Genomic DNA, 12,277 nt, shown 5'->3' with positions numbered 1-12,277 from the left:
TACCTATATTTAAATGCAGATAAATAATACCAAAATATCTTCACAGTTGTTAGTCAATATTTGCATTTATACAACTACACACCTGTTTGGTCATAGAAACAGATGTCAAAAAAGCGCGCCTAAAATGCTGCTATGTACGGTATAAGAGGGGAGATTTGTGTATGTGTGAATATAAAAAAAAATTTATTTACATGCGAAAACAACCTCTAAAGGAAATTAAAGTAATAAAGAAATAATTTTGAAAGTTCGAAAATTATAAAAAAAAGAATCAATCAGAAAAGAATAATAAGAACTATAATTTTAAAGGGTTAGGTGAGTTTCACAGGCCGGAAAAGTGGTTCTCTTAATTTTTTTTTTAATATTTACAATCATATATTTCTTTTAAACAATTCAGCATATCAATGATACATAAAGAGTTTTTCACGTAGCCGTAGCCCCACTGGAAATAGTCTAACGGTGTTAAATCGCACGACCGAGGCGGTCATGGGCTATTTCGTGAGAGAACACGTTCACCAAGTCTTGACTGGCGTAGACACCGCTTACGCGGTTTTAGCCGAGTCCACAACAGCGTGCCACACATCTCTCCTTTTAGCAGTTTGGCGCCAATTGGTAATACCAAGTGAAGACAGGTCCTTCTCCACCTGGTCCTTCCATCGGAGTGAGGTCTCCCTCTTCCTCGGCTTCTACCAGCGGGTACTGCATCGAAAACTTTCAGAGCTGGGCACTTTCGTCCATTCGAACAACATGACGTGATTCTGCGTTGGATTTCAAGGCTGACATTATTATCGGTGTTGATACTGGTGCCCAGGTATACGAAATTATCTACAACTTCAAAGTTCTGACTGTCAACAGTGACGTGGGAGCCAAGACGCGAATGCGCTGACTGTTTGTTTGATGACAGGAGATATTTCGTCTTGTCCTCATTCACCACCAGACCCATTCGCTTCGCTTCCTTATCCAGGCAGGAAAAAGCAGAACTAACGGCGCGGGTGTTGTTTCCAATGATATCGATATCATCGGCGTACGCCAGTAGCTGTACATTCTCATAAAAAATTGTACCTTCTATGTTTAGCTCTGCGGCTCGAACTATTTTTTCCAGCATCAGGTTAAAGAAGTCGCACGATAGCGAGTCACCTTGTCTGAAACCTCGTTTGGTATCGAACGGCTCGGAGAGGTCCTTCCCGATCCTGATCACGAAGCTTGGTTTTCAATAAATCGATTGTGACATTCGCTGTGTGCCTTGTGGCGCCGTCCTATTGAAACCACATAATCAACCAAGTCCATATCATCCAATTCGGACCAAAAATATTCTGCTACCATTGAGCGATAGCGATTCCCATTCACATTACGCGCCGTTCTTGATAATCACGAAAGAAGTACGGCTCAAACGGAAGAAGTGGTGACTCAAACAGTCGGCGCATTGGCGTCTTGGCTCCCACGTCACTGTTGACAATTATAACTTCGAAGTCGTAGATAATTTCGTATACCTGGGAACCAGTATCAACAACACCAACAATGTCAGCCTCGAAATCCTGCGCAGAATCACTCTTGCCAACAGGTGCTACTTTGGACTGAGTAGGCAATTGAAAAGTAAAGTCCGCTCTCGACGAACCAAAATCAAATTCTATAGGAGTTTTCGAGAGGAAAATTTTGCGCAAGATTTATGGTCCTCAGAACATTGGCAACGGCGAGACGCAGACGATGGAACGAGGAGCCTGGACCAATAACACAAATTTTTTGCTTATTGACAAGGCCATTCAGCCAGAAATGAGCCGACCCTAAATTGGACGTAAAGTTGAGACCACTTACTCCGAATTCCGGTAGTAATTTTTTAATAATTTCTACTCGTTGTTGGATCGTATATCGCCCCTATTGAAAAAACCCTTTATTTAAATCGGGGGAACTTCCAAAGTGAGAATCCGATCCGATTTGGAGAATATTTTAAACATATTGAACTATTTAATAAGACAATAAAAAAGTTCAAATTTTTAAATTTTCAAACCAACCCAATCCCTTAAACAAATTAAGATCTCTGAAATTTTGCAGAAATAAAAAAAGTACCGAACTATAGCAATAAATAACAACAAATATAGAACTTGCAAAAAAAACAGTAATTCATCACAACAACAGCAAAATTGGATACAGTTACAACCGGAAATTAAGTTTAACAAAGCAAATGCACTTAATCGCTTATATGTTATAAGATGTATTTACAAATGAAACACACACGTATATATTTTTCAAAATAGTCTTTTTTACACTTGTTTACAATTGTTTAACAATTTTTCATTAAAATATACAGACACATTTATGATTTTTTATTTTTTTTTTAATTCATGCTAAAATTCTCTAATAAATGCTAACTATATATTTGTTCTGTTTCGCTTCTGTTTTCTTAAAATATACATACATATTTATTTGTGTGTTTACAAGAGTATTTGGAGTAAAATGAATTGCGTTTGTCAACGCGATGAAATAATTTTTCTTTTAATTACGTCTTTATGCTTATACATACATATGAAAAAGTGAGGTTAAAAATATTACTTAGTTTTAGATTTGATGCAGATAGATATGATATAAAATATTTCGTTTTTCATAGCTTTAAATTAAATTATAAATGCAATCTCTCGAAGTATTTTTATGTTTTTTTTTTATAACTAATATAACGAACTGTTCAAACGTAGCGCAAGAAAATAACAATTTATAAGCATAAAGCAAACACAACGGTCTGACAAACTGACATACATTAAAAAAAAAACATAAACAAATTTACTTAATATATTTTACACATTTTTACTTTTTTAATTTTTATTTTTTTGTTTTTTTTTTTTAAATATTTTTGACACCAGTTGCTGGATATCACTAACAGTTTTAATTAATTTGTATAATTCTTAAAAATTTTGGCGCACACTGCTAAGCCACGGCGTTGACCACAATCAACAATGGTCGAGACAACAAACGTTTTCTTATTCGATGCTTATTTAAATTGATTACTCTTTTCATGCTTTCCACATTCGCTCGGCGTTATATTTTAAATGAAAAGCCTTTCAGGTGGCATTGAGTAAAAATTATTAAAATCTATTTGCATGCCATCTATGTATATAAAAAAGATAAAGCTTTCTGCGTATTTCCTTTGAGTGTGCTCCTTTGAAAAACAAATTCGCCGCTAAAACTCTAAAATGAGTTCACTAAAACTTCAGCAAACAAACTTCCTTTCGCGCTTCACGCATAATTGAAGCCCAAAAAGATGGCGCACCATTTGCGATGGCTGTCGCTCAACTGGCCCTCCGCACGCTTAAGCGCCGCCAGAAATGTATTGGACGCATAATCGAACTTCTTCAGCGTGGCATTGAACTCCTGCAGTTGCGCATACGTGCGCGGCGTCAAATACAAACCGGGCAATTCGCCCAACAACAAACGCACACAATTCTCCACAATGAAACGCAGCGATGAGCGTCTGTGATTTTCAAAAGATTCACGCTCGCCATACAATTGCTTCTGATCGTCACACAGGCGTATATCATGCGCCGCCAAGTTGCAACAATAGAGGAAGGAGCTGAGACGCGGTTCGCCCACCGCTGCACGATCGACGCCGGGCAACAGTATTTGTAGCACATCGGCCGTGCTGAGTATTTCCAGATCATCCTGCAGATAGTAGCTGATCAAATCTTTCAGATTATGCAAATGCTCGAGCTCATTCGCTTCGTAATAGCACAATTCGTAGGCGCGCTCAAGCAGCGTTTGGCGATAATGATAGCTGCTGTAGTCGCTAATGTGTTTGCGCATAAACTTTTCGGTGATCATCAGTTCGGAGCGTATCAGATCGGGTGCATTCTGCAGCACCCACTGACGATGCGTCCAGGCGTGGTAATTATTCGCGCTGCGATCGGCGCAACGATCACAAATGCCAAACTCGCTGGGCCAATCGATGGCGTCGTGACCTGTTGTGGAGAGTATTATAGTTAAAAAGCATAAAACTGTGGGTTGTACAAGCAAGTGGAGGACAATTGCAAACTATTTGCGACAAGTCCAAGATGCTCAAAGAACTTCAAGATGGACAAAAATAGTTTAAAAAATCTCCTTTAATTGCTCCAAGTATCTCTCAGTGTACTCACTCTGAAACGAATACAACCAACGGCGATAGGCGAAGGCTTCGCTCGATTTCGGCTTCTTCGACAGTATCAACGCGGAGAATTTGAATTCGCAATTGATTTTCAAGTGATTCGTCTGCACCATTTGGCGGCGTATATTCCAGAATGTGGCCACATCCGTATTAATTAACAGCGCCACATTCAGATACTTCAGCAGCACGTCGCTGTGTTGCAGATAGCGTGATTGATGCTGGCGCCGATAGCCAATTATGGCTTTGTGCGAATGATCGTAGACATGTTTCATACACCACGACTCCAGGCCGAGATGATGTTCCGCATGGACCACCGGCGATTTGTTGCGATTCAAAATGGTCGGTATGATTTCGAATGTGGAGCTAGAACAACAACAAGATATTTGAAAAAGATGTCAGTTAAATGTGCAAATGCTGGATGATTAAATACAGTGTACTTGTATGTGGTGCTTGTATGTGTGTATGTATGAAAGTATGTATGTATGTACTTACATGTATGAAGCGCACTATACTTGCAAATAGTTATTAGAGCACAGCACTACTTGGCTCAATAATAATAATAAAAACAAACACCAAAAAACACAAAAAAAGCAAGCAACGTATGAACGAAATATGCCAATAGCACTTATATAACACAGCACATCACAACGCATGAAGGTATGTATGTATGTAATTTTTTTTTATGTGCATACGTTTTCATCTGCTTCCCCAATAAACATACATATGTACATAGGTATTAGATGAAAATGAATCGTTACGAGCGCAACACAACCAGCCACAGCTCCAGCTCAATTGAATGACAAGGTCAAACATTTGTCGCTCACTGCGAATACAAATAAATTATCATGATAACCGACAACCACAAGAATTCATATGTATGTAGGTACGTGCGCCTGCATTCTATGAACTTGTCGTCCGTCGTATGATATGTGTATGCTTCAGAGATGTGAGCTGTGGTCTGGGGACCGCAAATAGCAACGAGAGGAACGCCGTTGGCGCACAATCAAATCAATTAACTCGCATAGCTAATATCAATGAAGCGGGAATAATGTATGAAATAATGGTAAGCGACTGTTACAGATGTGCTGTTGTTGTAGTTAATTGGATGAGCATACATAAAAAATACATATATGAGCACAGAACATACATAAATATTTTATTTATTTCAAAATATAAATATTAATATTAATTCTATTAATTTAATTTTATTAATATTTATGAGATAAATGTAGTAAAATTAATAAACATGTTTAGTAATCTGTATTAACACAATAAATATCGCACTTTTTGACTTTTTTTAAATTAAACAGTTCCTTCGGTTATGCTACTGCATTACGCACTATATACAGCTGTATGTATGTATGAATGTATGTATGAACAGACATATGTATTTAATTATTAAAACAATCTGTATAAATAGGTCGTGCATATAATTGAGTGGCTTCCACAACAGAGAATTAAACTTTACGCAAATGAGTTTTGCATAATAATTCGACAGAATGAAATTTTAGCAGCGCATATGGTATGTAACTTATACAGTTAAATTGTAAGAGAAATCAAAAATTACATTAGAAAAAGGGAAAGGTCCATAATATTACAGCAAAAACAACAAGAACAAAACATCAAACGTAATTAAGTAAAAGATTAATAATGCATTGTATAGTATAGATGTATGTTTCATTAGTATGCATGTAACCTTTAAAGTCGCCAACTTTACGGAAACTGATATGAAACGATTGTAAAAGTAAAGTTTAAAGACATGAATATAAACATGCACTAATCGAGAGTAAGAATATGAATGCATAAATGTATTTTTATATGAACGAGAATGTTTCTTCTCCCTGATATGATAAGCTGAGATGAGGTTGACAGGAAATTATGAGTTACAAGCAAATGTATGTAATGATTTTGAACTTACAGATCTGGGTCCTTTAGGAATACCGCATGTATGTCGTTAATGATTTTCTCGCATAACACCTCACTCTCATTGTCTGCTACCAAATCCATATTGTATTATCAAATTGCACCTTTAATTTAAATTTTAGACTTTAGAACAACTTTTTCATTTAATTTTTTTATTTGATTTCACTTTCGGCTTTTTATTTTTTATACACTTTATTACTGTTTTTATATTTTATTATTTTACAAATAGTCTTTCGCCAACTCCTTGCATGTTTTTGCGGTTTTAGCAACAATTTGTTGTGATACCTGATGAAATATCAGCACGTTTATTCAACGCTTTTTTATTGTTGTTAATTTTATTTTTAATTTCAAAAAAATATTGCAAGTAAATATAAAACGCGCCAGCCGTCGCATAAAAGAAGGTAAAAAATAACAGAAAACTGCTGAGCACAGCGCAACCGATCCGTTCGACAACAACCGCACCAAATGTTTTAAAAAGTGTAATAAATGCCAATTTAAATAAAACGCAATCCAACAAAAACAAAAACAACAGTACAAGCGTTCTTGATCAGAATTGTCTTTTCTGTCTGTCCATCCAGCTGTATTTGCGCGATTGACCACAATTTTCCCGTGTATGCGTGTATATACGTATGTGTATGCGCGCGTTTTTGTGTTGTTGAGCGCCACAATGCCACAGCTATTTCTCCAAAGCCGTATTTATGGCGTACGCCATAATTTACATATGAATATTATGAGACATGCAAATAGGAGGCGCCTTGGGAAGGTCCTCGAGCAATAAATATACGCCTAAATCGAAACTGAAAGCTGGCACGAGCTGCTATATTCACGGATTCCACGATAACTACGAAAACCGAAATGAGAAATACAGCAGCTATGCTCCAGGGCAACAGTATCACATAAAATATAGAAATAACCTTCAATGTCAAATACGAATTTTAGCACGCACGATTTTAACACCGTTCGCCCGGTTACAATTAATCTTACCGCGGTCGCGTAAAGGCACACAATTTAAACCAATTGGAAACACAAATCCACATAAAATTTATAAATTTCCAATTTAACTCAGAAACACCAACCCACTAGAAATTTTATGATGCTGTCAAACGCCCCGTTCAACTGTCATAATACACATGTTTGCATTCCGTTGCAGATTCGCGTTACCAAATGCTCACATCTTTCAAGCAGTTATGCACTTGGCAACGCAACTCGAAAACAGCTGATTGCTGTCACTCGTTTACGGTCGATTATGAAACGGATTGCTGATAAAAGAGAAAGTAAATAAGAAAATTTGCTGTTATGAATTAAATTGTAAACGTGCGTGCACATCAAATAGTCATATAATTTAAATTGAAATAAAAACGCGTACAAAAGATGTCAACAAAAGTGGTGGCCACAGCGACAGTGCGCGCACTGAAGGGACGCAAATTGTTGCCGACACGAGCAGCTCTTACACTGGTAAGAACGTGAATCTTGTGATGAAATTATGCCATATATGTGTTTAGAAAACAAAATATTTCTTGTGAAAACAAACTATTTTTAGACAAATTCCGCAGTGAACCGCATTAAACAATTGCTGAAAGATAAACCCGAGTTTGTGAGTATAACATCCGGCAAAGAGTTTTAGTCAAATAAGTAATTATAGCTGGTTATTACAGACAGGTCTAAAGGTAGGAGTGCGGCAGCGTGGATGCAATGGACTTTCCTACACGCTGGACTATGCAAAAGAAAAAGGTAATTGTATACATGAGTAAAAAACCACAAGACATAAAATTGATTTATGCTTCTTTGCAGATAAATTCGACGAAGAAGTAGTACAAGATGGTGTCAAAGTGTATATTGATAAGAAGGCACAATTGTCTCTACTTGGTAAGAATTTTTCAAGACTTTGCTTATATAATGCACAGCTGACAGTGTTGTTTACGTTTTCTTATCTTTTGCGTTGCATTTTTACTATTTGGGTTCAACAAACTTTTATTTCAGGCACCGAAATGGATTTCGTCGAGTCTAAACTATCCAGCGAATTCGTTTTTAATAATCCCAACATAAAAGGCACGTGCGGTTGTGGTGAATCGTTTAGCTTCTAATTAAATGCGGAACACTGTTGGACATTATAATATTTAAGCGCGCAGTTTAGATTTCTTCTAGGAGCTAGTAGTTAATAATATATGTACTCGGAAAGATACGCAGCTCTTCTAAACGCTCTTAAGCATAAGTCTGCTTTAAACTAGTTTAAAATTGTCGGTTAAGTACTAGTTTTGTGATTACTATTTGTTTTCAAATGAGTTGAAACATATGAAGATATTTAAAGATGTTAGTTCTATAAATAATCGAAAATAAATAGCTGTTTTAAAGCTTCAGGCAGAAAATCAAAGTTGTACACTATATAAAAGTAAAGAGAACATTAATGCATTTGCGGTTTCTTAAGTAATTTATTTGCCATTGCAAGCTGAATAGCCATTCTCTTCATACTCGTCCCTGGTAAGCAGCATGTCTTTAAATCCATCACTGTTCGCCAATTCTTTGCCACCATACCAACCATAAGAGGTGGGATCTTCGGGGAAAATCAATGAAACTTCTAAATCATCAGGCGCTAATGAACGAATTTCGGCTTTCAAACGTGGTATAAATCCCGGGAAAAGTGAGCTCCCACCTATAATGAGTATATTACGTAGCAATTCACTGTGCGAATAGATAGGACAATCCTTGAGGCAGTCGATGACAGCTTCCGGTATACCAACTTGTTGTATGCCCACATCACTGGGGTTAAAAAGCAATTCGGGCACTGTAAAACGTTCGTTGCAAAGTCGTACCGACTGCTGATCGCTTTCTTCATTTTCTGCGTCTTCTTCCTTATCGCCCTCTTTGTCATTTTTGCCTTTGCCTTTATTGCGTATAAAACCACGTTTAACTGTTGTGAAATCAGGTAGCACATATTCCACCACGACCTCTGCGCGTTTCTCGGCAGCTGTGTGCACGCGCATGTCATCCTTAAAGTCCTGTGAAACAAAGCAAACGTCTTCTTTTATCTGATTAACCACATAGGACTCGTCCATCATATTTAAATGTCGATAGGAAATAAGTTCTTTTAAGTGATTCGTCAGAACTTTGCCGCCAACTTCGACACGTCGTATGCCGCGTTCCACACGCCGTCCGCGCACGAATGGCACAACATGAGTGAAGCTATAACCAACGTCTATAACAACGCAGTTCAACGCCTGCAACGGACTTTCTTCACTTTCTGCGGCGTAATTATAAGCCGCCAATTCGGCAGTTGTGCACTTATGCACACCGGAGCAATGATACTCCTCGAAAAGTATTTCCATCATAGCTTCTTGTATACTGGGGAAATTTAGTTGTGGTTCCGTTATAACTATAGGACGATCTTCCAACGAAATACCCGTGCCTTCATTGCTGAAAATATGATCCCACACGGTTTTCTGTATATCCCAATTAAGAAGGTATCCCTTTTGAAAACACAATATGAAAAATAGTCCTGAAGCATCGCGGCATTCATCAATTTGGCTACCAATAAATGCACGTCGCCGCTCCGCTTTCGCCTTCATAATACAGTTGGGCACGACAGACGGGTCATCTTGCGTTGCTAAACCGACTTTAGCTGTGTAGGCGCCATTATCCAACACAACTGCATCCATTTCGGTATGTCCAGATCGGTTAAATATAGAAAATCGCTACACAGTAGCAACTAAATGCATTTATACAAAATCAACAAACGAATAAACAAGGCACATTTGACAATTTACTTTGACAGCTAACTGGTCAAATGTCATTTCAGAGCAACAACAATTTTTTTGACATTTGCTTCAGCGCTTGTCAAATTTTAGCATTAGTAAAGGAAAATTTTATGTAATAATATAATTCTTATTTATTTGTCACATTAAATATGTCCTTAGTGCGTCAAATTTTCGCAAAAGCACCCCGTGGTGTTCACTGGTAAGTAAATATTTAAAAAATTAAAATGTAGTGTATTTCACACATCGCTTACAGGGCAAAAACAATCAGCAACACTACGCGCTGCAAGTCGTCCGTGGGCACACGCGATGCGCCACCAATCGATGTGTCGCAAGTTATCGCACAACCTGAAGAATTGGAGAGGAAACAGAAACTTAGCGGCGCAATCACAGTGCCCACCAAGGTCGATCTTAGCCCCATAAGTGGTGTACCAGAGGAACATGTCAAAGAACGTCGTGTACGCATACACTTGCCACCCAAAAATACTATGCAAAGTGGCACCGATAATTTACACCATTGGGTGATTGAGTTCGACAACCGTGAACGATGGGAAAATCCATTAATGGGTTGGACCTCAACGTACGTAATATTAACTTATATGTACTATATATACCTTATATATAAATATTTTTTATAGAGGCGATCCACTGTCTAATCTGGAAGTAAGCTTTGGTTCAAAGGAAGAAGCAATCGAACACTGCGAACGTAATGGATGGCGTTGGTTTGTGGACGGTGATGATAAACCAAAAGTGGAACGTGTCAAAAATTACGGTTTGAACTTCCATTGGAATAGACGCACTCGCACATCCACGAAATGAGCACTGCATAGAGAATAAGTGCCGAAACGTTTTTGTTGCAATTTTAAAATTATAAAAGGATTACTAAGGCACATCATGATAAATACAGCATATGTGTGAACTCAACACTAAATTTAGTTTTCATACACAATTGTTCTAAATTTACCTTACCTTTTAACTTCTATAAGCGGCGATGATGTTGTTTATTTCTGTTGTTACTACTACTGTGACTACGGCTGCGTTTCTTACTTCTACTTCGGCTACAGCTGCGCCTCTTATTTCTATTGCGGCTACGACTGCGCTTCTTACTTCTATTTGGGCTACGACTGCTTCTCTTACTTCTACTGCGCCGTTTATGTTTTTCTTGTCTGGTCTTGCTTCTGCTTCTACTGCGACATTTCCGGATTTTACTACTGGTACGATCACTTGCATATTTTTTACTCTTTTTATGCTTATGACTATTGCTGGCACTATTGCTTCTATGTCTGCTCTTCTTATGACTCTTGCGCTCACAGCTTCTGCTTCTACTCCTGTCTTTTTTGTGAGATCTTACAGATGTGTGTGATGTGTTACGACTGTATCCTCGAATGGATAAATCATCCTTATCAGACTTATATTTCTTATTCATCTTTGGCTGATGCATCCGCTCCTCAGCATCCCTTTCTTTAAGATATTGTTGTAAAGATTGCATTTGCAGATCTACAACGGCGCGCACTTCCTCATTATGTGTTGGTTTACTCCGACGATAACGGCGACGCTTTTTTGACTCTCGTTTCTTCTGTGCCACAATTTCGGCGAATGACAAAGCGCCCTCACCTAGGGATCTATAAAAACCATTATCTACTCTTTATAAAAGCTTTACTTTTTGAAAAATTTATGTATACATACTGTACTGTTACTTCTGGTTCTGTACATTTCTTGGTGTTTGCTATTACATGCTCGTATAAGGATAGTTTTTCGGCCCGTGAGAAATTCAACTGCAAATCCGAAAATCTTTTAGGTACATCTTTATCTGGGACACCCAAAACTGTTCGCAATTCGTCAGCGTCTATATAAAAATGTATAAATATCTATCAAAAGCACAGATCTTGACAATAAATAGATGAATTTACCGGTAACAATGAAATTCTCCGACGCACAACTTGGAGGGAAGTCTGGTTCGTAGTCCAACACTAGTTGTGTCTCGTTTTGTTCTTCATTATTCAAAGTAGTATTCGTGTCAGAATCCTAATTGCAAATATAAAATAAATATCCGCCAAAAATTTTAGCGCCTTTTTGGCTTTATATATATAATTATATACATATGTAGCACTCACCAGTTCAGCATCCCATTCAAGACGTTTTAATATTTCTTTTAAACGCGCTTTGCTCTCATCGATGAATTCCGACAATGTGTTATTCCTGTACACAGGACTAAATTCTTTAACTGGCTCATTCATTTATAAAATAAAAAATTATGATAATTCCTTTTTTTATATATATCTCGTTGACGTCGAAAAAGTAAATAAATAAACAAGCGTCACTAGACTATACTTCAGTGATTTTCAAACATGCATAAGTTGCTCAACCATTGGCTCTCAAACATTTATAATATTGTGCGATCAAAAAACTGATAAGTAGGACTTTTAATTGTTTATAATTTTTAGTATTCGTAAATTGTTTTAACTATTTCTTCAGAATTTAA

The 12,277-nt window shown here is 37.4% G+C and overlaps 5 protein-coding genes across 6 annotated transcripts; 2 read left to right on the top strand and 3 right to left on the bottom strand.

Moving 5' to 3' along the window:
* Positions 1 to 2,223: 2,223 nt before the first annotated feature.
* On the bottom strand, positions 2,224 to 6,231 carry LOC105208753 (protein prenyltransferase alpha subunit repeat-containing protein 1). The gene is made up of 3 exons (XM_011178775.3): positions 6,042 to 6,231; positions 4,116 to 4,486; positions 2,224 to 3,941 (listed from the first exon to the last, which is right to left on the bottom strand). The coding sequence occupies exons 1-3, from the start codon at positions 6,128 to 6,130 to the stop codon at positions 3,223 to 3,225; spliced, it is 1,179 nt and encodes a 392-aa protein (XP_011177077.2). The 5' UTR covers positions 6,131 to 6,231; the 3' UTR covers positions 2,224 to 3,222.
* On the bottom strand, positions 6,142 to 12,220 carry LOC105208752 (putative RNA-binding protein Luc7-like 2). 2 transcript variants are annotated; one of them, XM_011178764.3, is made up of 5 exons: positions 11,910 to 12,220; positions 11,706 to 11,820; positions 11,482 to 11,641; positions 10,765 to 11,417; positions 6,142 to 7,305 (listed from the first exon to the last, which is right to left on the bottom strand). In XM_011178764.3, exons 1-4 carry the CDS (start codon positions 12,030 to 12,032, stop codon positions 10,775 to 10,777), a joined length of 1,041 nt encoding a protein of 346 aa, XP_011177066.2. In that variant the 5' UTR covers positions 12,033 to 12,220; the 3' UTR covers positions 6,142 to 7,305; positions 10,765 to 10,774. The 2 variants fall into 2 exon arrangements, with proteins under 2 accessions (XP_011177066.2, XP_054088585.1); XM_054232610.1 differs by having other exon boundaries at positions 6,142 to 6,331.
* Positions 7,260 to 8,455, top strand: LOC105208751 (iron-sulfur cluster assembly 1 homolog, mitochondrial). Its single transcript, XM_011178763.3, has 5 exons — positions 7,260 to 7,501; positions 7,587 to 7,640; positions 7,702 to 7,777; positions 7,838 to 7,912; positions 8,027 to 8,455. Exons 1-5 carry the CDS (start codon positions 7,418 to 7,420, stop codon positions 8,128 to 8,130), a joined length of 393 nt encoding a protein of 130 aa, XP_011177065.1. The 5' UTR covers positions 7,260 to 7,417; the 3' UTR covers positions 8,131 to 8,455.
* On the bottom strand, positions 8,264 to 9,842 carry LOC105208749 (actin-related protein 6). The gene has a single exon (XM_011178762.3). The coding sequence runs from the start codon at positions 9,697 to 9,699 to the stop codon at positions 8,476 to 8,478; it is 1,224 nt and encodes a 407-aa protein (XP_011177064.2). The 5' UTR covers positions 9,700 to 9,842; the 3' UTR covers positions 8,264 to 8,475.
* On the top strand, positions 9,859 to 10,719 carry LOC105208748 (NADH dehydrogenase [ubiquinone] iron-sulfur protein 4, mitochondrial). Its single transcript, XM_011178761.3, has 3 exons — positions 9,859 to 9,997; positions 10,052 to 10,375; positions 10,434 to 10,719. Exons 1-3 carry the CDS (start codon positions 9,948 to 9,950, stop codon positions 10,612 to 10,614), a joined length of 555 nt encoding a protein of 184 aa, XP_011177063.1. The 5' UTR covers positions 9,859 to 9,947; the 3' UTR covers positions 10,615 to 10,719.
* Positions 12,221 to 12,277: the final 57 nt, after the last annotated feature.

Source organism: Zeugodacus cucurbitae, chromosome 5, assembly GCF_028554725.1.
Source record: "Zeugodacus cucurbitae isolate PBARC_wt_2022May chromosome 5, idZeuCucr1.2, whole genome shotgun sequence".
NCBI lineage: Eukaryota > Metazoa > Arthropoda > Insecta > Diptera > Tephritidae > Zeugodacus > Zeugodacus cucurbitae.
The sequence above is the reverse complement of the archived record's forward strand: the minus strand, read 5'-3'. Positions and strand labels throughout refer to the sequence as shown.

Bases quoted from the DNA above. Each gene is read 5' to 3' on its own strand.
- LOC105208753 (XM_011178775.3), bottom strand. From the start codon at position 6,130: ATGGATTTGGTAGCAGACAATGAGAGTGAGGTGTTATGCGAGAAAATC. The intron at 4,487-6,041 runs GTAAGTTCAAAA...TTGTTGTTCTAG, and splicing joins TTCCTAAAGGACCCAGATCT to CTCCACATTCGAAATCATAC. The intron at 3,942-4,115 runs GTGAGTACACTG...TCTCCACAACAG, and splicing joins TTGGTTGTATTCGTTTCAGA to GTCACGACGCCATCGATTGG.
- LOC105208751 (XM_011178763.3), top strand. From the start codon at position 7,418: ATGTCAACAAAAGTGGTGGCCACAGCGACAGTGCGCGCACTGAAGGGA. The intron at 7,502-7,586 runs GTAAGAACGTGA...AACTATTTTTAG, and splicing joins CACGAGCAGCTCTTACACTG to ACAAATTCCGCAGTGAACCG. The intron at 7,641-7,701 runs GTGAGTATAACA...TGGTTATTACAG, and splicing joins TGAAAGATAAACCCGAGTTT to ACAGGTCTAAAGGTAGGAGT.
- LOC105208749 (XM_011178762.3), bottom strand. From the start codon at position 9,699: ATGGATGCAGTTGTGTTGGATAATGGCGCCTACACAGCTAAAGTCGGT.
- LOC105208748 (XM_011178761.3), top strand. From the start codon at position 9,948: ATGTCCTTAGTGCGTCAAATTTTCGCAAAAGCACCCCGTGGTGTTCAC. The intron at 9,998-10,051 runs GTAAGTAAATAT...CATCGCTTACAG, and splicing joins GCACCCCGTGGTGTTCACTG to GGCAAAAACAATCAGCAACA. The intron at 10,376-10,433 runs GTACGTAATATT...TATTTTTTATAG, and splicing joins TTAATGGGTTGGACCTCAAC to AGGCGATCCACTGTCTAATC.
- LOC105208752 (XM_011178764.3), bottom strand. From the start codon at position 12,032: ATGAATGAGCCAGTTAAAGAATTTAGTCCTGTGTACAGGAATAACACA. The intron at 11,821-11,909 runs GTGAGTGCTACA...ATTTGCAATTAG, and splicing joins TTGAATGGGATGCTGAACTG to GATTCTGACACGAATACTAC. The intron at 11,418-11,481 runs GTATGTATACAT...TGGTTTTTATAG, and splicing joins GAACCAGAAGTAACAGTACA to ATCCCTAGGTGAGGGCGCTT.